Source organism: Dromaius novaehollandiae, chromosome 3 (genome assembly GCF_036370855.1).
Source record: "Dromaius novaehollandiae isolate bDroNov1 chromosome 3, bDroNov1.hap1, whole genome shotgun sequence".
In the NCBI taxonomy this organism is placed as follows: Eukaryota; Metazoa; Chordata; class Aves; order Casuariiformes; family Dromaiidae; genus Dromaius; species Dromaius novaehollandiae.
The window spans coordinates 33,134,443-33,160,010 of NC_088100.1; the positions used below are offsets into that span (position 1 = coordinate 33,134,443).

The 25,568-nt window shown below is 40.3% G+C and overlaps 1 protein-coding gene across 2 annotated transcripts in view; it reads left to right on the forward strand.

Annotated features, from left to right (window-relative positions):
- Window positions 1-25,568, forward strand: part of SMAP1 (small ArfGAP 1) — a 97,522-nt gene that overhangs the window by 632 nt on the left and 71,322 nt on the right. For both annotated transcript variants that reach the window (XM_026095886.2, XM_064508647.1), the window contains exon 2: window positions 22,733-22,866. In XM_026095886.2, the coding sequence (XP_025951671.1) occupies window positions 22,733-22,866 (134 nt within the window). The remainder of the gene's footprint in view (window positions 1-22,732; window positions 22,867-25,568) is intronic.

Consider the following 25,568-nt stretch of genomic DNA (forward strand, 5'->3'; position numbering starts at 1 on the left):
GCCTTTTCCTGTAGTTTCACCCACGCGTGCCCCCTCTGCTTTGCCGGGTGCTGAACGGGAGTGAATCGTGTCAGTGGGTTCTCGGGAAGTTGCCGGCCGATGCTTAAGAGCAGGTGCTGGATGAGTTGAGTGCTGAACATCCAAAATAATGGACTCTGTTTAAGGTTGACTTAGTCATGTAAATGCTAGGCTCTTCAAGTCTTGATGCGTGTCGTAGATTTAGCTTTGGTGATGAGAGAAATTCTTAAGCATTACAATACTGTCAAATTTTATCTCTTTTTAGTATAATAGTTTTATTCTGTCCAAAAGTGGGTATGTACTTGTGTTTGTATTTAGCTTGAGTTTGATGAATTTGAAAAGAAAAAATGTGACATACTGCTCTTTCCTGTTGAATAAAATCATTAAGATGTGTCCAGAAGTATAATAATTGCTGAATAATAATCAGGTGATCACAGTGTATGATTAGTTCCAGAACTGCCTTTTTTGGTCCTCCTCATTACCCAAATGGAGGTTAACTTACAGCAACCAGAAACTGCACTATGTATTGTCTCTCTTCAATCTATGCATGCTACTTCTTGGCCATGAACATAAATCATGCAGTGTCTTGCATGAAGAGCTGGTTTCATATATCACTTTTATGGAAATGCAGAAATAAGATTTCTAATTCCTTTTTCCTTGTATACAACGCTAAGGCACACATAATATGGATTGCACCGAAGATGGTAAAATACACTTACTGTTTTGCAAGTAACTCTCCTTATGCCTTTTACAGGACAGATATTCTGGCCCTCAGATTTTTGGTTGCTGTGTTAAAGACTCATTGGTTACATGCTTTTTGGGAGAAGGAAAATCATGCTTGTACATTTTGTCCTTTATTGACACTTAAGAATTTTGATGCTTAATGCTGTTCAAAGTTGCTTGCTGTCCAAGTTGTTGTTCCATGTCCAATATGTTGTTCCATAGCCCCAAAGCATATGCTTCAGACGTTGATTGCTCAAAAACAGAGTTTGGAATCCTACAGCTAATTTTTGTCCACTTTTCTGAACTCCCTCTTTCTAAGCGTCATCTAGTTTGCAAGAAATGTTTGCAAATCTCCATAGTCCTTTTTGTTTGGTTTCTTTTTCCACTTCAGTTCAGCAGTATTGACACTTTCAGCCTCCTTCCTCTGCTAGTTGTGTTACTGAGTGTCTTCATGCATTTTTCTTCTTTGATACTTTCCTGCCCTTTATAAGATCTTTATGGCAGTTCAAGCTTTGACTTATCTTGAGCGTTGTTCCTGTTATTCAGGTTCTGGAGTTCTGAAGCACCTACCAATCTCCTAACCAGGCTGTCTTCTGAATTACAGTACCTGTATTTCAGTTTCTGTCTTTCTTGCAAATTATTTTACTTAGCTACCTTATCTAAAATCTGTCTGTACTTCTGAAGGCCTCTTCCTGTTTTCTCATTTGCCCATTTAAACCCCCTTCTTCCCTTGCTCTCTTTCTCTGTGCTAAAGGCATTGTTTGCTTTCACCCTTCCCTAGCTGCCAGGAAACGTGACATAAATCTGTTTTGTGATATAATGTGAGCTTGAAATATTGAGAGGGCTGTTTTTTGTTTCCCCCTCCTTCTCTCAAGTGTAATGTGCAAATGCCTTATCTTGTTATGGCAGTCCTTATTTTCTGATCTCATATCTTGTTAACTTCTTACTGTCATCTGCCCTTGCCTTCCATAAGCCTTTGGTCTTTCTTACTGTAAATAGCCTTTCCTCACTTTGTTTTGTCACGTGAGCTAGCTGCTGGATATCTGTCTTTTATGCTCCTGAAAATGCACAGCCTTAGCACTGCCACTGTAAGTTTCTAGACTTGCTTTTGAGACAAATTGTTCCAGTTCTTAGAACGGCATAATTGCTTGCTCTGGATATCCAGTCCTGGCTCTCTCAGCCTTTCCTCATAGGAGAGATGCTCCAGTCCCTTCATCATCTTGGTAGCCCTTTGCTGGACTTGCTCCAGTAGCTCCATGACTCTCTCATAGTGGGGAGCTCAGAACTGGACCCAGCACTCCAGGTGTGACCTCAGCAGGGTTGAGCAGGGGAAGAGGATCATTTCCCTCGACCTGCTGGCAACGCTCTTCTTCATGCAGCCCAGGATACCATTGGACTTCTTGGCCACAAGCGCACATTGCTGGCTCATGGTCACTTTGTTGTCCGTCAGGGCTCCCAGGTCCTTCTCCAGAGAACTGTTTTCTAGCAGGTCAGCCCCAGCCTGTAGTGGTACCTGAGGTTATTCTTCCCTATGTGTAGGACTCTGCATGCCCCTTTGTTGAACTTCATGAGGTCCTTCTGAATGGCAGCACAGCCTTCTGCTCTATCAACCGCTCCTCCCAGTTTTGTATCATCAGCAAACTTGCTGAGGGTGCACTCTGTCCCTTCAACCAGGTCACTGATGAATAAGTTGAACAAGACTGGACCCAGTACTAACCCCTGGGGGACACCACTAGCTACAGGCCTCCAACTAGACTTTGTGCCGCTGATCACAACCCTCTGAGCTTTGCCCTTCAGCCAGTTCTCAGTCCACCTCACTGACTGCTCATGTAGCCTGCACTTCTTGATCTTGTCTATGAGGTTGCTATGGGAGACAGTGTCAGAAGCCTTCCTGAACATCATTAGACATAGTCCGCTGCTCTCTCCTCATCTGCCCATCCAGTCATTCTATCATAGAAGGCTATTGGGTTGTTATGGTTAGTAATGGCCTGGCTAGTAAGTAAGCTGGTAAGTTAGCTAGTAGGTAAGTTATGGTCTAGCTAGTCATAGTACAGAGTGCTATCTGAGGCAGCAATATTTAAAATAGCTCTACTAGCTCACTAAAGTCTGTGAGCTGTCTAGCTGGCTATTCCTGGACTGTCAGAGTCTCCTTTACCTCTTGCATCACTAACAGCATCGTTTCTCCTTTCATCTCTGAACACATTCGTGATTCCTCTCTGGAGTTCCCTATTGTCGGTTCCATTCTCTTCATCCTGGCTCGTGCAGGCTGACTAATGAAATTGTTCACCAAAAAATATTTAAGGCTCCTCTGGTGTGAGTACTAGTTCAGAACTTGCATTTTCCTTTTGTTAATGTTATTGATTCTCGTTGTCTTTGAACTACTGTCCACCTTGGTTTCTGTGAGCTTCCTCTTTTGTGCGAGCTTCAGTTCTTTGTGTGTCGTCCTTCTTTCTGTTGTTCAATAGGATTCTTCAAGTTATGTTTTTTTTTTTCTTCTTCCTGTTCACCCAATTGTTGGGTGATGCTATCTTTATGCATAAACTTTGGTTATGCTGAGTTGCAGTTGTATCTTATTCTGGAAATGCTTAATATACATGGTATTATTGCCTATTAAGAAAGGGATTCATTCCACGACTGAGGTACCTGTGCCTATTAATATCTTTTGCTTCCTATAGGGAGAACAAAAGATTTATTCCCTCTCTGAATGTGAGCATTAAACTGTGGTATGACAGGTACAGGTGACACCAGCCCCTTCAACTGCTGATGCCTCTGTCCAGCGTTGGAGGATGTAACTGACACCATGATGCTATTTGGTTGACACTAGCTTAAAACAAACAAAAAAACCTAATGCTTATTTTTTGTGGCTTCTAGTTTTCTGAACCGAGTTTCCATGGAAAATGGGAGAGAAGGGATGATGATGTACTGAAGGCTGTCTTATCCTTTACTTTGGTTTGGATTGGCTTAAATGTGCTGCTCTGTAATCCTTGAGGGACGCCTGACTCCTTAGCCTTCTGAAGGCAGAGGCTTTCCCAAAGACCCAGGCTTTATAGCTGAGGTATATTAAAAATAGCAAGCTACTTTCTTGAAATGCCTTGCATCTAAATCTGAGTTGTATCCTGCTCCTGCAGACTTCAGTATTCTCTGGAGGTCTCTACTGTTCTGCAGTAATTCCATTTGTAGTCAGATGTGGATATATTGGACAGTGATTATAACTATTTGCAGCTTTGTTCTGCAGGCCTTTTGGAAGGTAGAGAATACAGCTGAGGACACTTCTGCCAGGGCAGACATGAAGCAATAATTGAGGTCGTTGCTGACTTACTTTCTGGAAATGCTTTTTGTTCTGTATTTGTCTTATAACTGTTGAAACAGCTGCTATGAATCTGCCACTGCTAAAAATACATTGGAAGCTACCTGCTTTAGTGCCATGCTATAGTCACTGTATGTCACCTTCAAATTCAAGTCTTATAACCGCATAGGAATGCTAGATGCTGCCTCTGTGGGGAAAGGAGTCTAAAAATCAAAGGTTCTGGAGCAGCTGCTGAGGTAGCTGAAAGAGTGCGTAGACTGGGATGATGTTTGGTGGGGCGGTTCTTGTCTCTCTGTACTGGCTGTTTACATCGCTATATGAACAGTCATCTATATAAGGCAGTAGATGACCTCCTAGTGTTATACTAGTTCCTACAAATCTTAGAAATGGATAGTAAGGCATGTAGGCAGTAACGTTGGCTATCCTGACTCTTTCAAAGAAAGAACCAGCTTCCTTCTGATGCATAATTTTATGGTGCAGCTCTTCATATTCCTTTTCTGCATATAAATAGATAAAACTAGCAGGAGTTGGAATGCTTTGTATATTGGAATGCTAGGAGTGAAAATAGATGTTTATCTGTCCATCTGTCTAGTGTGCTGACTGTGCTGAGACCCATCCTGAAGCACCTGTTTGGTTGTGTTTTTTTTTTCCTTCAGTGTATAGGGAGCTTAAGTGTATTTTTATTGCTATTGCAGTCTTGGTGTCTGAACCTCTTAAGCAATAACAGCTCTTATGGATCTGTAGAATGGAGCCAAAGTCCAAAAGTTCTGTTAACTTCTGTTAGCAACCCTTTGACTCTAGGCATTCATAACTTGCTATTTCTGCATGGTTAGTACCTAGGTACAACACAAGCCTGGAAGACTTATAGCATGTTATTACCTGGAAGCAAGGCTGGTATTGCTTTGGTAGTGATATTTAACAGTACTGAATCAAGTATCTGGGACTTGAAGAGTGTAACAAAACATATAAGGTGATATGCTTTTTCTTAGAAAGGGACAAGGTACTCAACAGTATCAAAAGACTAGTCAGCTGAGCAAGCAGGACTGTAAAGTAAACTGAGGTCAATAAATCTGGTCTAGCGTGACCGTCTGTAAGTACAGGCAGTAAGATTTTTGTTAGAGTAGTATTCCTAATTGTGTTTGAACGTAAACTCTAGGTTTTAAACCAGTGGGAAAGTTTTTTTTTTAACATGCAATGGATACTATAAACAGAGAAGGTATTTGGATGTTGACTTCGTCATGAATGGATTGACTGCTTCAGGTCCACTTGTGAATTCACATCTTTATTTATGTATTTTTACTGTAACAAAGTTAAAATAACACAGAAGCTTGCAGACCTTTATATAGACAGTTGTGGATGTTTGGGACCTTCAGAAAAGGTGAATAAACTTCTATGTCAAAGGGTTTTTTGTTGTTCACTTCATGCCTTCGTAAGGCTAGGAAGCCTGGCTAGGTGAACTCTCTTGGAATTCCGGTATAAAGGGTCAGATTGACACTGTTCAGCAGGATCAGTTGGTTTAGTTTGATTGTAGAGTTAAAACTTTTTTTTTCCAGTGACTTTTTTAGTGGTACTATACAATTCTTAGATATGTGTATGTGCTTGAAGACTTGTTTTTGTCCTTTTGAAGAGTAGCAAATACAGATTTTTCTTGGTGATGGTGGGAAGAGACTGAACAGAAAATATTGCAGTGCTGAGATCTGAATAACCAAAACAAATTATTACAAATTTGGTTTAAAGTAAAGCTAATTTTAATTTCTCTAGTAATAATAATAATAATTTGTCAATCTCAAACAGTAAGTCTCTTAGCAGCAGGAAATATCTAATTTAAATTGTGAAAAAGGCAAGCTGGTTATCAAAACAAGTATGGAATAGTCCAGATATGTTTAGCTGTTCAGATTCAGGGTTCTTTTTGCAGACAGCTTAAGTCTTGCATGTGATCACTTCTGTGGCTCGGAGACCAAAGTAAATGTGTACAAACCTCGCTTCTTGTGAGACTGCTCTTGTTCTTCACTTGTTTTGATGGCTAGTCCTCTTACTGTCTTAATTTTGCCTCTGTGTCTTAATAAATGCTGTGCACTTCTTCCTCAGGAATTGATCTAAAGCAAATAGTTAACTTTAGCCCATTGCCTTCTGCCTGTGCAACACTTTGGCTTTTGTTTCTGACTGCCAATCTAAGACTGCTTTGGATTAGCAGACCAGCAGTGGTACCTTGGTCTCAGACTGGCTGAGTCTATCTACCTTTCTGAATGAGGACCTTCACTGTGCTCCTCCTAAAGTGGAGAAACTGCTGAAGTAGTACAGTGGGGAAGTGGGCAAGTGGAACAGTGTTGGATTATATTGGAGGCCAATTCCACAAATGAGAATTTGGGCTTAACTTTGTAGCCGTATGCTGAAGTTCAACCAGTGCATGGGTAATGTTTGGCCACTACTCTATGGATACCTTGTACTACTGAATATAGTTGTGAATATCCGATGTGACTCTAAACTTGTATGGAACTAGAATTTGCTAGCACTTCTCTGAGTGCTTCTGTTCCAAGACTGGTCTCACTTATGTGAGGCCAGACTCTTTAAAAAAAAAAAAAAAAAAAAAAAAAACCACATGAACATAACAGACTGGAATATGAATAGACAAATATAACAACTGGAGGCTACTAGCTGTCAAGTGGAGCTCTGGAGTATCCTTTACATGGAATAATGAAGGCAAAAATCTCTGATTTGTGGTAGATATTGCAGCCCCTAGCAACTGGAATTGTATATCTTTACCTCTAATAGTAGCAGGAAACAATCACTAGACTACTAATAATATTTGCTGTGTTTTTTATTATGTCGTGAACTTTTTGATTCACTGGGTGCATTATACATATGCAGAAATCCTTGCTTTCTTAGTTTGCTGTCCTACACTCAGAAATACAGGCATCGACAATCTAAAGAGTTTTCTTTGGGTGGACTGTAAAGGTGGGACAGTTTCTGAAAAATCTTTTAGAATTGGTGGTGTTGATAAAACCATATTCTTGCCTTCTACAGCACAGGACATTCTAGTTCCTTTGTCCAGGGACTATCTGAGTCTCTGTCCTAATGATACCTAAGTTACGGTTCTGTTTCTCTTTAGTGACATCAGAAAGATGTTGCTGCTGATGCCAGATATCAAAGCCAATCTTTGCTTTGTGGCTAGATCTCCTTTTGCAGAACTTAAATTGATGCTTTCATGTGAATACCAGTTCTTCCCTCTCTGGTCTGAACATTGGGTGGCTTTTAAGAAAGAGCAGCTGCAATTCATCCTTAAGAAATACTTGTCTACAATACAGAGGAAGCAATTAGATAAGTGTATGTGATAAGTAGACTTTTAGGGAGGTACCTTTCCTGGAGGGGTGGCTCCCTCCTTAATCCAGATTTCCCTGTGCAGTTTAAGAGTCAATTATAAGCCATTGACTCATGGGGTAATGGGAGGTTAATTTAGCTCAAGTGTGGTGAATCTTCCTAGATTAGCTCACTGTTGAACCCATGACTACTTGAATCGTGCTTCACCTTTTTGAAAATACTGTTGTCACTTACTACAGAAGAATTAAAATGAGTTAAGACTGCGCCTTAACCGGTTTCTTGTCTGAGGTGGCAAGACAATTAGGCTGCTTCTGTGGACATCAAACTTTGGACATCAAACAATTTCTGCCTGAATAGAATAGGACCTCTTAGGAGTGCCCTTGGTTGTCCTCATGAACTTTCTTATAAAACAGTTATGCTGAATAGCAGACTGTCACGACTTCACAAGAGGTGCATGTGAAGAGCCAGTTTAACTGTGACACCTATAATATACCACTATGTGAACTAGCATTTGAGGACAACATTCAGTGGATGTCAGTTGCATGTTGTTTCACAGATTCTTTCCAGGAAAGATAACAGCGTGCTTTAATTTCAAATGTTTATCAAAAGGAGCAAAGCCTGGAGAAGATTTCAACAGCCTATAAGAACATGTAGCAAGACTTGCATAGGCTCTTATCTCTGTGTTTCTTGTTTTTCAGCCTTGAGGGAGCAGTAAAAAGAGATCTAGTATACATCCCAGAATCATCTTGAGATGGCTGTAGTCTCATCTCCTGTTGTGTTGGTTTCTTGTTTTTTTTTTTTTTGATTCAGCGCTGTTTGATTCTGGCTAATAAAACCTATAATCAAAAGACTGCAGTGAAGTTATTTAGCCTCAAATTGAGTTTCATCAGTTGACTAGCCAGGGTCTCTAGCAGTGTTACTGCAGTGGTTCTCTCCTTTGTGCTCATTAACTCTGTTTTTTCCTGGTTTCCAGCTGCTTCTTGTAGGCTTCTGGGTATGTTTTCCTTAATCCTGCCAGTGAGAGGGAAGGGCTTGAGGAGCAGACAGATCCTGCAGCTCAACGGCAGATTGCACAGCTGTTGTTGACAAGAGTGTTTGTTTGGGTTTTGGTGGTTTTTTTTTTGCTTGGTTTGTTTTTTTTACTATGGGACCCTTTTTGAGGATTAAGGGCTGCTAGGAAGAGACAGGGAAGCATCTTTGTCCTCACGCTGGCCAACCTGGTGAGGAGAGGTTTTAATGAAGAAAAACAGCAGAGGGATAGGATGGCCCACAATCAGGTGAGGAAGTGCTGGACCAGGCTGGCAATCAAAGGGTGCAGGCTGAGATAGATAGGAGACCTAATCAGCAGAACAGAGCTGAAAGGGGCTCACCTCAAGCATATACACATAAATATGGCAAGACTTGCCTTCAGGAATCTCAGGCCCCTGAGACCAGTGGGAAAGTCTGGAGCAACGATGATTTACCCACAGTGGAGGAGAATCAAGTTAGGGAACACTTTAAACAAACACAAGTCTGTGGGACCTCATGGGATGCTGGCAGAAGTGCTGAGGGAGCCGCTGATGTTGAGGCCACTCATGGTTATCTTTGAAAGGTCATGGCAACTGAGGGAGGTTCCTGAGGACTGGAAGAAAGCAAATGTCATCCATAGCTTCAGGAAGGGAAAGAAAGAGGATCTGGGGAACTACAGGACAGTTAGCCCCACCTTGATCCCTGGGAAAGTGATGGGGCAAATAATCATGGAAGCCATCTACAAACATTTGAAGGACAAGAAGCTGATTAAAAGTCATCAGTGTGGAATTATGAAGGGAGAAATAAGGTTTAACCAACCCGATAACCTTCTGTGATGAGATGACTGGTTTGGTGGATGAGAGGAGAGCAGTGGATGTTGTTTACCTTGGCTTTGGCTTTTGGTGAGGCTTTTCACACTTGTCTTCCATAACATTTTCATTGACAATCTGATGAAGGACAGACTAGGTAAGTGGACAGTAAAGTAGTTTGAAAACTGGGTGAACTGAGTTCAAAAGATTGTGATCAGCGACACAAAGTCCTGTTGGAGACCGGTCAGCAGTGGTGTACCCCAGGAGTCAGTACTAGGGCTGATGTTGTTTAACCTGTTTATTAATGAGTTGGATGATGGGACAGAATGCTCTATCAGCCAGTCTGCAGATGTTACAAAACTGACAGACCAGATGGTTGTGCTACCGTTCAGAGGGATCGTGACAGGCTGGAGAAATGGGTCAACAGGAACCTCAGAAAGTTCAACAACGGGAAGCTGAAAGTCCTGCTCCTAGGGAGGAATAAGCCCATGCACCAGTACAGGCTGGGGCTGCTGGAAAGCAGCTTTGCAGAGGAGGCTCTGGTAGTCTGGTGGACAAAAAGTTGACCGTGAACCAGCAACATGCCTTTGCAGCAAAAGCAGCCAATGGTATCCTGGGCTGCATTAGGAAGAGCGTTTCCAGCAGGTTGAGGGATGCGATCCTTCCCCTCTACTCAGCCACACGTGGAGTACTCTGTCCAGTCCTGGCTCCCCAGTACAATAAAGACATGAGCATATTGGAGGAAGTACAGCAAAGAGCCATGATGATGATCAGGGGATTGGAGCATGTCATACAAGGAAAGGCTGAGGGAGCTGAGATTGTTTAGCCTGGAGAAGAGAAGGCTGTGTATGTGTGTGTGTTTGTGTGTTTGTCAGGGGAGGTGTGCCCAGGTTGCCCAGGGAGGTTGTGCAGTCTCCATCCTTGGAGACACTCAAAACCCAACTGGACATGGCCCTAAAGAACCTGCTATAGTTGACCACTGCTCTGAGCAGGGAGCTTGGTCTATACAATGTCCAGAGGTCCCTTCAAACCTGAAGTATTTAAGATCTCATTCTGCTGTTGCATTTGTCACTTGTGACCTGGTATGGAGTCCCACTGGAGATGTTGTCATAATGATTAATGTGTGTCTTCTGACTAGAGGAGCTAGATATCTTCGTGTTCTGGTGTTGCACTCTGGAGAGAAAGAACTCAAAGGTTCGGAGAACATCCTTGCACTGAAAGTCTGTAGTAGCTGTCGATATGGAGAGCACTAATTCTCATGGATATGGAGAAAAGTGTGTGTGTGTGTGTTTTTTTTGTTTGTTTGTTTTTAATGTGCGAAGTGAAAGACTTAACAGAGTAAGTTGCTGGCTATCTCAGTAAGCTATCTCAGTAAGCTTAGATCTTTCACTATATCTTGTATCTCCTCTTGAGGAAAAGTATTTGCTTCCTATAGACCATTTTGGCACATGGAGGAAAAACGGGTTGAGAAATATAGTTCAGAATATAGGTTTAGAAATATATTCAATCCTGGTTATAGTAAGGCTGTGGACAGCAATGCGTGATGCATAGTTGCTTAGCAACTGCTCCTACCTAACTTTGCAGGTGTGGTATTTCTGTTTCTTAAAGCTATGCCTGCTTCTGGTTGTGTGGAAGAATACAGATTTGTCCCTCTTGCCTCGATCAGAAAGGGAATTTGATATTCTGTGTTTGGCTGTTGATTGCCAAACTCTTCTTGGGCACTAATTCACTTTTTTACGGAAGAGGAAACAAGAATCTATTATGCAATTTTGCATAAGGATGAAGCTTGATGATACAGGACTTCATTAGTAGGATTAAAGGCAATAATAGTCCTACAGGAATTTCTGCAAAAGGAGATGGAAGTGATTCATTGTGTGTAATCTGCTATTCTTGAATGCAGCTGAACTTGCAGGTGAATTCAAAATGGTAGTGAGTGGCAACTGGGACTGAGATTCCATAGAATAACCATTTTAAATAAACTCCTCAGGATGTGTGCTCAGATCACTTGCGTTCAAACTTGCCATTCACAACAATTTGCAGAAACAACCAGTGTATCAATAGGTAACAGTGATTTTTAAGTGTGGGGACTGACCTTCCCATTAAGGTATATATTTAAGGGATATTTGTTCAATTGCCTGTTATCTGTAGATGACAGCAAAAGCATCCGAAGCCTTTCTTCAAACATAGCAAACACCATAGTTAGCACTCACCCTTTTTCATGCTTTTAGCAGAAATGTGCTTGTGCATTTGTGCTCCCCTCCTAGGGGCTGGTGAAACAGAAGAGCCACACCAATAATGCAGGGCTGACTGGTCTCATTACCTAGTAATATCTAAACGGTTATTCTCATATTCTCTCTCTCTCTGAATCTCTGGAGGGTTGCTTAGAGGCTCAGAAAAATTAGCTATCATTCCCCTTGGTTAATAAAGGTTATGAAGCCTTGGTTAGTTTTTCTGGGCGTTCTGCTGCCCTTAGCAAACAGCATCTGAAAGAAGTGATGTTAAACGTCCCTTCACGCTTGTCTTGTTCACTATAATTTTCATGAAATGTGTGCATTCATAGAATTCCTGCTTAAAAAGGTATCTCCAAAAAAAACTTGCTTATGTAGCAATAAAATTCTTGCAAGTGTTTGGCCTTAAGTAAGGCACTCTAAAATACAACAGAAGAAATCCAGGCTGAAGATCACATGCTAGAGGATCCTTCAAAAGTGTCGGAGTGCACTTTGAGAGTTGGTCCTTCCCAAACAACATGAATTCCACTCTAAACATTTACTTGGAGTTTTATAATTCCAAGATAAATGCAGCTGACTACTTTGTTGTATTTAATATCTTCTCATAGGTTCTGAAGAAAAGGGTCTTTTGAAGAAAAACTTCTTACAGCTGCAACTTGTTGTTGTACTACTATAGAGGTAGTAATCATTTTGGAAAAGTAACTTTTTTCAAACCAAAATTGCTTGAGATTTTCCTTATGTGAAGTAATATCCAGTTAGGACAACTCACTACTGGTGGAAAAGATCCTAATCCTTAAAAATAAACTTGTCTCTTCCTTCTGCAGTCACGTGTAGCTAATACCAAGATACATAATATCTAAGTGCAGATAATAAATTGTCCTTCAGGCTTACTTAAAATATTATGAAAGATGCTAAAATGTTTAAGAAATATAATTCAAATGAATACTGTTAATCCAGTGTCGTGTCAGAGGGGAAGCACCACAGTTTTAGGAAGCAAGAGGATGACTTTGGAGAAAATGTGGGGCTCACTTCAGCCTTGCATATGGTGCAATGAATTCTGATTAGATGTCAGGATTTTTTTTTTTCATTTTATTCTTTAAACCATGAGGTGGTCAAATACTGCAACAGGTCACCCAAAGGGGTTGGGGAGTAAACTTCAGAGATGGTGAAGAATGAACTGAACAAAGACCTGAGCAGCTTTATCTAATTAGATCTGCTTGAAGCCACAGTTTGTTCTAAATGGTCTCAAGAGGTCCATTCCTACCTAAATTACTCTATGGTTTTCATTCATTGATTGAGAAGTGACCATGAGCCAGCAATGTGCGCTTGTGGCCAAGAAGTCCAGTGGTATCCTGGGCTGCATGAAGAAGAGCGTTGCCAGCAGGTCGAGGGAAATGATCCTCTTCCCCTGCTCAACCCTGCTGAGGTCACACCTGGAGTGCTGGGTCCAGTTCTGAGCTCCCCACTATGAGAGAGTCATGGAGCTACTGGAGCAAGTCCAGCAAAGGGCTACCAAGATGATGAAGGGACTGGAGCATCTCTCCTATGAGGAAAGGCTGAGAGAGCTGGGACTCTTCAGCCTGGAGAAGGGAAGACTGAGGGGGGTTCTTATCAATGAGTATAAGTACCTGAAGGGAGGGTGTCAAGAGGATGGCGCCAGACTCTTCTCAGTGGTGCCCAGTGATAGGACAAGAGGCAACGGGCACAAAGTGAAACACAGGAAGGTCTGCCTGAACATGTGGAAAGTCTTCTTTACTGTGAGGGTGACTGAGCACTGGAGCAGGGTGTCCAGAGAGGCGGTGGAGTCTGCATCCTTGGAGACATTCAGAAGCCGTCTGGCCACAATCCTGGGCAACATGGTCTAGGTGACCCTGCTTGAGTGGGGGGTGAGGGGGTTGGACTAGATGATCTTTAAAGGACCCTTCCAGCCTCAACCATTCAGTGATTTTGAGAAATACAGCAGCTGTATCTCTTAAAGAGCAGGGGCTGAGATACAAGTGCTGTGTGAGATGTGTAAGTTCTGTGGATTGGCCTAAACCCAGCTATGAGGATGGATATTGAAGCACTCCTGGGTCTGAGCTCTTTGCTAGGGCTTAGGAAAGAGCTGCAGTGGAGTATGGCAGGGCCGGCATGCAGGCCCATCCTGGGGATTTATAGGAAGAATCTGGGTTCATTCCACTAGAGTTTAAAGCAGGGAGAGGCTTGATTCTGCTCTTTTCAACCTGCTCCTTTCCATGATGATGTGTTAAGCTTTCATGCCCATGAAAGGATAGTAGTACTGTTTTCAGTAATACTTGGGGATCAATCAGGAATGGAGCTGCATTTACGTAGTAAACCATTCCTGCACCTGAGAACTGCGATACACTAGTGTTTGTGGAGGAGAGCAGACTGTAGGTAAGAATGGAAAGCCTAGCATACAAATCTACTTATTCTGGTCTAAACAGACCTCTTTGCAGAGGATGTGAGGGAAGGCAGTGTGTGGGGGAGGCAAGTAGGCAAGAAAGTCTTAGCAGGGAATATGGAGAAAGTTGGTTCAACAAACTAAATGGTTAGTATCGCATATGATTTCAGTCTATTTCTGCAGTCCAGAAACTAGAATTCTGCCCTCTGCTCCTTGTCTACAAACTCAGGTCTCTGGTTTCTCTCTGCATCTTTTTCAGATGCAGGTTCGCATGGGAGAGGGCATGGAGGTGACCAGCTGTTTACCTGCTTTGTAGGGCGTGCAGAAGGAGGAAGAGCATCTCCAGCCTTACTGAGAGCCATGCAGAGGTTGTGCCGCTTGGGGGCTGGGGGCTTTACTTAAGCAGTCTACTCAAATACAACTGAAGAACAAAAATGATAAAGGGAGGCTGGATTAATGCAACTAGATATATAGTCTGGTGAACAAAGGCAACTTTTATTACTTGTTGTTAGTTTACGGCAAGCAGACTGTATTATAAACTGGACTTGCAAACAAATCTTGTCTTATTTCCTAATTTTTTGTCATAGTTAACTGCAGAGAAATCTGCAGGAGGGGAAAATTTCTATTGCTGACTAAAGACTTTCCACAGCAGATGCTTTATGTAACCTTTATCTTGCGCCTAGCTACACAGGGGGACTCTTGCTGTACATCCCAATAGAGTAGCATAGATTTACAGATATTTTTTTATCCGTGATACTTAATGCTTAGCTATCAACTTATAAAATTATTTTAAGATTTCCCTTACTGTTCCCCCAGTTTTCTTTCCTTTGTACATAGAAAAGGACACTTAAATTGTACCAAAAAAATACATTTAAGGGGAGAGGGGGAAAAAAAAAAAAGCCTGTCAGCTGTTCCTTGCTATTTCCTTGCAAGGGAAAAATTGCAGTCAAGACCAGCTCCAGAAGCTTACTATTAATACTCTAATTGCTACACAAGTTTCTCTTTTTAGAAAGTATCAAATGTCACTAATAGGCGGTGTGTACTTACACACCTTATTCATGTGGCTTGAACTGGCACCAGCATTGTTTTTTATTTACAAGCAAACAGGCTGAATAAAATTGGAATACTGCTTCTTAGCCAAAGTTGAATTTGGTATCAGAAGCTGTTAGCTTTTTGAATCTGTCGAGGTTGGCACTTCTGGCATTTCCGGTTCTTAAGGCAGTGTGTTTGCTTTCCAAAGGCTGTGCTGTGGCACCCTAGTGTCCCGCGGAAGTGGTAGGAATGCTGTGGCATTGTCCCATGCACTCTGCATATCTGCCTTTGGTAAGCAGGCTTGAGGCTGGCAGGCGTGATTCACAGCCAACCGTCAGGAGCTGCTGACAGTAGCCTGTTGTGATCCTGCTTGCCTACCTCTACTGGGCGTTCAGGATGGTTGGGGGAATCTGCAATGTGCTACACTTGCAGTCTAGGATGGGAAGTGCTGCTTTAAAGGAAGGTTTTGTGTTTTTTTTTTTTTTTTAATTGAGTTAGATTGGTGTTTGCATTAAAAAAAAAAAGTGTTTTAATGAGAAAGGTGTTCTACTTACATGCTGTCATCTTAGAAATAAGATTAATAGTGGACATTGATGTCATCTTGGAGCACAACTCCTAAAGCCATTCTTGATCTCCCTTTTGTCTTAATATTGCTTTACATGAAGAGTGGCCAACTATGTATGGGATATGTGCTTATAATTCTGCAGTAAACTTGAAGTATTCTATTCTTCTTGGTTAACAACTTCTTTATCATTTGTGTCATATCATCGAATCATGTTTGGTAAAATAATTTTTTGATTTTTAAAAATAGAATTTATCTATTCACAATGTTATTTAATCAGAACTTAGATTTCTAGTAACTGACTGTTTGTAATAAGGACAGAATACTTTCTAATTCTGTCATTTTGTGATAGAATTACAAGATTTCTTATTCTAATATCTGTCTGACGAAAGCAAAAGGCTATTCATCTCAAGAATAAATTTGCTTTTCCCTCTGTATGCCCAGTATCTGTAACTATCCAGCACTCTGACTTACAAACTATATTTTTTTCATATTCCTAATTTAAAACCCTTGTACAGGAAACTGCTAATGTTTGACATGATGTGTGACTTGAGTATATTCTGTGAATTGTAGCTGTGACTACTTTAATTCTAAATTCTTGCTTATTTTTATTTAAGCTATATGTAGTTATCAAGTGAGCCAGCTGAGTTAGGAGTAGTTAGTACAGCAGCATAACCATATAACTGAATGAGCATTCATGTCGCTACTCTCCTGTTCTAGCAAAGGCTGCATACAGCCCCTGGAACAGGGATGCTCTCGTAGTCTCTTTAAAACATTTTTTGCAATTATTGATGCTATTGAAGCAAACAGATCAGTGAGCTGAAGGAGTAATTGGTACTAGCTAATATGGATTTTTCTCTAGTCAAGTTCTAGAGGTGGGACAGTCTGCGGAGGAAGAGTTTCATTCAGAATATTTCTACATGGCTTCTTTGGAGTTATGAATAGGATTGATTAATGGTTCTGTTGGTGACTGTTTAATGAAAAGTAGTTATGCAAGGTGGCTTAACAGGCAAGACAAAGCTGTGGGAATTCTGCTGCTGAAACTCTCTACTACTTATCAAATTTAGGTTAAAAGTGCCCGAACAATGCATGTAAACGTCTTCCTGCTCTTGGAATAAATCTTGAACTGCACAGTTCTCACAGCTGTCTAACAGGCCTCTGCAACAGTGAGTTTAGTTGCTTGAATTGTTCATTGCCTTCAGTGCAACTTCGTGCAGTTGAGTTTAATTTTATTTCGAATTGTATTAAAACAACCCCATTCTTGACTGAACTAATCCCCCCATACATACTTCTTTGAGGTAGCAAATTTTATTTTAAGTTTGTTCTTAAATTTTGACCTTGATTATCAAAATACAGGCTTACTAAGCCAGCTAGAAGAGACTTCTAATGCCTCTATAGATCCGTTTGAGCCACAGCCTTTTGTTGCCTTTGCTTTTATAGAACAGCATTTTGCTGTGTTCTTAAACTTTCATGTCTGAAGACCATAGGAAGACTGTACTTGCAGTTTTCCTGGTCTTAGACTGTGGAGGCAAAGCAAGGAAGTTTTACCTACTTTAGAGGTACTTTAGAGGTACATCAAAGTTAATGTGGGGGAATAGATGTGATGCACAAGGTCGCTTCAGGCTATTTATTCTTTTTAATCGAATTAATTCAGTAGATGAAGAGGTGAGTAGATACTCCCATATCAGTAGTCTCAAAAGGCTAAAGATTCAAGGTCCTTGCAGAATATCGTATTTGAGAATAAAGATCTCATACTGTGGTTCTTGCATAGTTCCCTTGGCTTCAAGATTTTTATGCATCTTCTGTGCGAAAGACCTGTTTTTGAGTTGGCAGTGTCTGAAATACTTCTTCCTGACTTATTACCATTTTGAAGACTAACTGATTCAATGGGCATGATTAACATTGCAATTAGAAGTGTGGGCTTTGCATGTGTGTGAAAGTCTATAATCATAGTGTGGAGGTGACGGATAGGGATCTGCTTCTTTTGGGGAGAACAGCACAGCCTCAAATGAAGCTAGTGAGAAGCAGATTCAGGAAAAAAACAAAAGGAGGTGATTCGTCAAGTAGCAGGATTATACTGGCATGGACAATAGTGGGTTGTATTGTTTTTAAGCACCTTAAGATCACCTTGACTTTAAAGTCGATCTCTAGCATTTTATGTTTTGGGATGAGAAACTCTGAGGAGTTGCTATAGTTCTCTCTTGTTCTTTTTCCTTCTTTGGGTATTCATGGGAGATGGGACTTTTTTGTGTTATGTAGCTGTTGTTGTGTTGAATTACAAAATAACTGCTACTTGCAAAGCAAAGGAGGAAAAGGGGCATCCGAAGTATAAGAATTCTGGAGTTGCACTGATCTTTTTTTATCTGAATCTCAACTCAGAAATTACAGCCATTTCTGGAAAATGCTCATGAATTAAAATCTTGAGTAGCAGAACACTTACATGCCACTAACTGTATGTGGCAGTGATGCAGAGGGAGAGCGGGACATGCGCATGCCTATACTGATGCAAACCCCAGCACTTTTTGGTAAGTCTTGGGCAAAAAAATGATAGTATTTAGGAAGTGGCCAGCACCCATTCAGGATGAGTCAGAAGAAATGTGCAAATCTGTGTGCAGTTAATTCACTATTCCACAAGATGGAGCCAGCTGTTTGATTAAAAGTCAGTCAACAAAGAGCAGAATATGGTGAATGGAAATGCTTTCAAAAATAGTCAGAAGGCAGGCAGGGAAAAGTTTGGGTGAAAGGAAAAATTACAGAATTGTTGTCTGGCAGATGTCTTAAAAAGATATTGGCTCAAGATAAGTTTGCTACAGACTATTTTGAGATGCATAGCAGTTAGAGCTCTACATGTAATAAAACTTACTGGGCTTCCTTCCTTGTGTGATGACTACTTAGTAACTGCAAGAGTGTAAAGCCAAAACTAACTTTAACTGTCTGTATAATACAAACCTTACTTAAATTTAAAGCTTGGACAAGCTTCTCTTTTTTTTTATGAAAAATTTATTTCAAACTTAATAGTTTCCTGGCTGCTTTTATGCACGCAGTTCAAAGGGTCCACAGTAGCTTGTTGAGGTGTAAAATAGTCATTCTTTCGTTTGACGGCAAATATGGAAATGAAGGGCCATGTGCTTGTTCTTTCTCCCTGATTCTAACCTCTGTTTGCTCCCTGTAAGCTGGCAAGAAATCTAGTAAGTGTGGATGTTTTCAATATTAGCTATTGTTAAAGAAAGCTGAGCAGATGGATAGAGGGGAAACTCCGAATTACTGTGGTACGGGAGCCAAACACCATCTTTCTCCTACTTTGCAGTAATATCTGCAGGAACTTTATGCTCGCTCCTTTGCGGCCTCTTCCCATTTCTGCCATATTCCGTTGCTTTAGTTTCCTTTTGCCTCTCATTTTACTCTATTCCATTTTCAACTTTTTTTAATAATAATAATTACAGCTGCAAAATAACTCTAAATATGCATTAAAAACCCTTGTTTTTAGTTACTGATCTGAATGGCTACTTAAATTGATTACTATGTTAGACCATCCTAAGGAAGGTTGTCAAGTGTTCACAAGAATGACCTAACTCATTCAAAATCTTGTCTTAGTGGATTTTCTGGAAGGTAGCACATACCTTCAGAGCTGACCTTACTTAACTGCATGTTTAGATTTCACTTTGCTTTTGAATTCTTATCAGTAGACAAACAATAGCAAAAAGCAGGAAAAGTTTAGAGGAACAAGAATTAGACTTCTGCCTTGGAAGCAGCAGTCTGCCTTCAGCTTATTGACGGGTTTCCTTGGTGTGTCAGGACAGTGTCCCAGAGCCTTGCTGGGCTACTAGAGTGAACAGATAGCCATGGGACCTTGCCCTGCTCTGAAAATGACTTTTTTCCTTATGTTATCTTTAGCAAAAGATGAAAGAGGCTGAAAAATATTTTTAAGCAGCAGAACTGTTAGTCTACCCATACTTTAAGTGACTGAAGAAATTGAAGAAGGTACTTAAGTATATTTTTTATATCCAGTGTTGCATTGATAGTGGTGCAGCAAGCTGAAGTGCAGCTCAGCTTGCAGACTTGAAGAGTGTGTGGAAAACTTTTCAAGTAAGAAGCTTGTATCCAGATGACTTTTGAAAGAATCAAATCACTATTGTACTAAAACTTATGCCAAAATTAATATTAGTACTGGCTGATTGGTTGCACAGTGTAATAGTTTTTGATAGGAAGGATAGCTTTACTTCTGGCATAAAGGTGTTTTAAATAATGGAAAAGAGCCTTCATTGCGATTTTAATGTCTGATCTTATTTCTGAAGCCAAATGGGTACAGTAGATAAACTAGCTTCCTCTTCTAAATTTTGCTGAAGCAAAACTATTGTCTTTTTAAAGAATCGAGCATAAGAAACCTGTGAACACTTCATTATTAGGTGCAAAATATGACTTTTTTGCACATAAATAAAGATCCTGACTTCATACAGAATTGGGCTAACTGTAAATTGCTTATTGAATCGGTCCATATTACTCTGTTAAACTTTCCTGACTTAAGAGAGTTTGCAGACTAAGTTAAAGCTAAATGGTCTATAGTAAATACTTAGGAACAGAAGTTGCTCCTCCTTTGCATATTAGCTGAGCAGTCCTCTTTATTCATAGGCTGTCCTATTATGTATTCAGCCAGTGGTTTTATGCCCACACAGGAAAAATATTATTCTGTAACTTCTTTTGCCTACTGGCCCTCTGTAGCCATAATTGATTTGTATGAATTAATGCATTTTTTCTTTGAAGCGCTTAATATTGCACACTGTCATTAACCTGAAATAACTACAGAGATTACTTGTAAACATTATTTTTGTCTGGCCTCAGGTTTGTCAGTGTTATTCTACTGCTTAATTTGCTTCTTGATTGCTTAAGTATATTTAATTTTCCTAAGTTATTTCAGAAATAAGTGCAAATTAATGAACTCTGGGCTCCTGAGAAAATAAGAAACTCTTCCTTTCTAGAAGAATAACAGCTAGTTCACAAATGGTGTTACGATCTTTCTTTTTGTTAACAAAGTTTTAAGCCAAAATAATAAATTACAAAGTTAAGTCTCCCCCCCTCATTTATTAAGGTAGGCTTCAATCATGTCAAGCCTCACCCTGGTCCTGCCTTGCTGATGCAGAACTTACGTATCTGGGATAATATATGCCCAGCTTAGACATGGGCGTGCTGTGTAGCTCTGCAAGCTCTGTTGTGGTAAGAAGTTTATAGTGGCTATGTAAATACCATATAGGAGAAAAATGTGGACAGCACATTGATACTACAGAAATTCCTCAGCCCTACAGTAACTTGATTGAAATTGGCTTCCCTCTTTAGAGGGAACTTGCATTTATAGGATGGGGAAAAGTTGGACAAGCTTTCAGGCAAGCCATGGCTTGCCTTGCCTTTTTGTTTTAAAGCCATTTCGGGTCAGTAAGCAATTGTGTAAGCTGAGGAACTTTATCTTCAGTGGAGAGCTAATGAAGTGTTTTCCTTAGGCTGAATTCTTCTTTCTTGAGTTGTCCTGCTTTAGCTGAAACTTTAGTATGTTCAGGCAAGTGGCCTGCAAAACTCCAGCCTTGAGCGCTAAAACTTAAAATACTGTCAATAGGAAAATGGCATCTTCCTGTACTATGGATCTGCAAAAAAGTTTAAAGAGAGGACAAGTATCCTGAGCCTGTAGTGTTTTGTAGGGGGAAAAATTGGCTGATCAGGAAGGGGTAGCCTTTGAACTAATTAAGACATGCATTGCAAGCAGCCTGATTGTTGGGTCTTACTAGACAAGTATTCGTTTTTTCCATAGAAGTGCAGTTTCTGAAATAATGTGTTAACTTGCAGTGGGGGACTGTTAGAGCTCTGAAATCTAACTTTACAACGGTAGCACTTATTTCTAAAACGGCCAGTCATCTTAATCATTTTGGTCTTAAAGGTCAAGCAGTGGTTATCAGGGCTCTGAGTCTTTGAGATCATGAACAAGAAAATTAAAAGCAAAATGGCTACCCAAAATATAGCCAGTCTTTCCCCTGGTAAGGGAAAGCCACCTTCTCAGTTATTACTCTTCTTGGAATAGCATTCAAGGGAGTAGAGTCCAACTGAAAGGATTTCTCTTGCTTCTTAGCATTCAAATAACATTCCTATTTGAACTTCAAAACATAGCAGTATGAGAAGCTGGAAGGGCTCACTAACTTTAAGGAGTTATTAGTAAATACAGGTCTAGAAATCTTTAAATGTGACTTAAAATATAGTCTTAGTCTTTTGCCAATGCTTTAGATGAACAAAATTTACACGTGGGAGTTGTGTTAAGGATCAGAAGGAGGCAAAAATTATATTCAAAGTCCCAGAAAAGTGTGTGTACAGTATTTTAGTTCTCCGCTGCTGTTGCATTGATAGACTAGACCTGCACCTATCAAACAGGGAGAAAACATTTGCTTGAAACATTTCCTATCTCTTCAACATGCCTTTCTGCTGCTGATGTTAATTTATGGCTGCATCTCTTAATTCCTCAGAATTAACATTGATGATGCTCAGAGCTGGAATAAAACAACGTAAGGAAGTAAGTTTAATGTGAGGCTGCATAGTAACTTCAAGTCACTCATCAAGTGTCCCTGTGGGAGTTCAGGGCTAGTATACTCTAGATCTGTGTCTCAACATGCCAACACAGCTGGGAAGCAGTGATAAGGCTCACAAATCAACCTGAATCTGTGGACAAAATTCACTGGGCTGTGAATGGCAATTCATACTGTAGTTTAGGAACCAAGGGTACTGAATATATTCCATTTTGTTGCATCCATAGTCTTGGATATTTTAATGAGTTTGTTTTACAAATTGCTGTAGAAGTGCTCCCTAAGAATCTGCGTGCTACTGTTGTAATGTCTGTGTGTGCATAAGCCTAAAGGATTTGTTACCTTAATGTAAGATTGCATTGCATTTAATTTCAAGGTGTATACAGATGCATGTCTTATGAAGCTTTTAACTGGAGAGAAAGAGGTAACTGCTACTAGTTTCTGCTGTTTGTCTCTGATATGTGGCCATAAGGATTATTCAAAAAGTAAGACCTTGTTGCTGCTAGTAAACTAACTCTTTAAAGTTTTCTTGGGCTTCCTAGCTTAATCTAATTAACTCAAATGTTTTGTGACATCAATTAGCAACAGAAACCAAAAATAAAACTGCTGACTATGGAAATTGTTAGCAGTGACTTGCTCACTTAGAAAAATATCTGTCAGTCCTTATTCAAAACTGCTTACTCCTCCTGTCAGTATAGAATTATGTCAAAAAAAATCTTCACAATATATGGAATTTTGAAAATATGACTTATTTCTCCATTCTGCTTAGGTCCAAGATGGGCCTCTTGGAACACTGGTGTTTTTATTTGCATCAGATGTGCTGGAATACATCGAAATCTTGGGGTCCATATATCAAGGGTCAAGTCTGTCAACTTGGATCAATGGACACCAGAGCAAATACAGGTAAAATATCTTAAAATATGTTTTCAAATTGTGAGGGTGTGCTTAGAAATCTGTCTTGGCTGGAATAAAACAACGTAAGGTAGGGAGAGAAAAGCATTTACTTCTACTTGATAAATGGGAAATTTTTACTTGATAAATGGGAAGAATACAGTGAAACTTTAAAACTCAAAAAAACTTGGTTTGAGGTTAATTGTTTTAAATTGAAGTGATTTGATCAACTTCTGGAGATGTTAATTAACTTACTCATTTTGCATTTTGTCTGTTTCTCTAAATTGAATTTTCTGGTGTTGTAATAATTAACCTGGCCATGCAGTTGTTGAATAGTCAAACCATTTGTAGCATTTGAGTAACTATTTAAAAATGGTAGCATGTTTATTGGCGGTATTTTTAAATGCATGTGTAAAGCTAACAATTCTGGAACCTCATGATTACTATTTCAGTTATAGATGGCTGCGCCTGAAGTGTTCTTGTTGAACCCACGGGCATGTAATACTTGCAGATCTTTTTGCCAGGTTTATGTTCCATATATTCGTACCTCTGTTTTGTGCTGGGGAACTGTCAGGAGCCAGGGACTGTAGTATAAGCTGTCACGTCAGCTGTGTATTATTTTTGTGTCCTTGCTCCAGTCCAAAATAACAGAAGTTTCATTTTTTATGTTGATTAAATGGGAATAAGATCTTTACCTGATGACCATGAGGAGTCTTGGGAGGTGGAGTAAATGCTGTTACTTTAATGGATTTGTAGATGGTATTTATAGTGTCTTACTAATATGGAGTTGATACCCCTGCATAACAAAATCCATATAGATTAGGCATGCATAATGTATCCTGTGATCTCCAAGATGGAGGGACAAAGAAGTTTCACAAGCTAACTCCTAATGGAAGTGATCAGCATCTCAGATGGCCCAGTACCCCATTACAGGAAAAATGTGGTGTGTAAGAGCAGTTAATCTGATGACTGATATAGTGAATATGAAGTGTAGAAACATCTGTACAGTACTGTGGTCATGCGTGTCTTAATACATACTGTTAGGCAGTGCTGTGATATCAAAACCATGTGTAATATGCAGTAAGAAACATGTGACATGGCGTGTTGGACTCTGGCAAGACAACATATATAGGAAACTGAAAATGCATGGCTTTCTGACTTCAGTATGGTCTAAGAATCTATCTGTGGATGCCAGCGCTTTCTTGAATGATACAAAAAGGAGGCTTTGTAACATGCTGTGGTAATCTTACTGTCTTGCTTCCATCAGACTTCAGTTGTAGGCAGATTGGAAGCCTTCTGATCTGAAAATACATTTAACTAGTTCTGTGTTTTAGAGTCTATAAAACTTCTAAAAAGCTGCTAAACTATGGGCTTCTGAAACCTTGTGGCTTCAGAGTTATGAGATTGTTCTGCCTGTCTGAGCTGTATGTAAGGCAGCTCTAAAAGCCGTTCCTGTGGGATTGAGTTAATAAGATCCTGCTGCAGACCTCCTGCTCGGCCACATATATAATCTCTGGTAGAAATCGGGTCAGTTCTGGTCTGGAACTGTCTTAGGGCACAACCAGAGCTGATGTTACAGCCATGCACTATGGGGTTTCATACCTCTTCCTGCTGCTTTCTGGCCTCTGAAGACTATTTAAGCTGTGCAGCACTTCTTCAGTAGCAGAGAAGGTATTTAAATTCTGAGGAGAGAGTGGTGTTTGTTCTTGGAAGATGTACAGGGAAGTTGCAAGCCCTTCAGGCTTCAATAGGCTGAAGTGGCTAAACAAACTGCTGCTAATGCAGGCTTTATTTGAGGAAGTCCATGTTTGACTCGTAATAGAATAACTTTCTGATGAATGTGATGGTTGCTACTTTGAGGTAGAGATTTGAATTAACAGGTCATTGCTTGAAGACTTGAATTCCTAGTTCTGAGTGGAGCAGAGCAGGAGCTCATCCTGAATCAAGTTCCCCCAGTTCACTGGAGGCTTGCGTGAACTGCAGCTCTGTAATATTACTAATAAATGCCAAGAATTCTTTGAAAGGACTCATATTTATTATCATGTCCCAACTTAAATGTTTTACAATAGATAGGTTCTTAATGTGTTATGTCTGTGCTGTAATGAGTTAAAGTTCTGAAAGCTCATTTCAGAAATGAGATTAGTTTTCTGTGTCATTTTAGATATATTGTACCTTGCCACAGGGACTGTGAAAGCTTTCTCTGTGTGGTATCTGCAGAAAACATATTCAAGGCCTCTTCCTGTTCAGTGGGGGAAAGTAAGGAAGAGTACACCCATCTGTCTGATTTTTGCATACTTTCTCTTGGTGTACCAGCTGCTGACTTTTCCAAGTATGCTCCAGTCTGAAACCTGTTCCTTACTTTCTGCAGCCTCCTTTTGACATCAGTCATTCTGGGATTTTGGATGTGCTGGAGACTTGTTTCCTCCATTAGCTCAGATCCTGAGTACAGTGACAGCCATTTGCTCTGATATGCTTCCTTCACGCTGTTGTTTTCAGCATCAGTACCCAATCGGGGTCTTTATTTTCTTTTTGTAACATCCAAAAGTCATCTTATTGCTGTTGCTCTTGGTCTGAGGAGCCATCCTAAGGTGTATGGCAGCATAGAGGTCTCTCTATGCCTTACGCTGTCCTAGAACTCAACTGTGATTTCATTTAGTAGTTGCCCTGCATTTCTTTGTTGGAATTATGAACACGGATCCTGTCTTGGGCTTGTT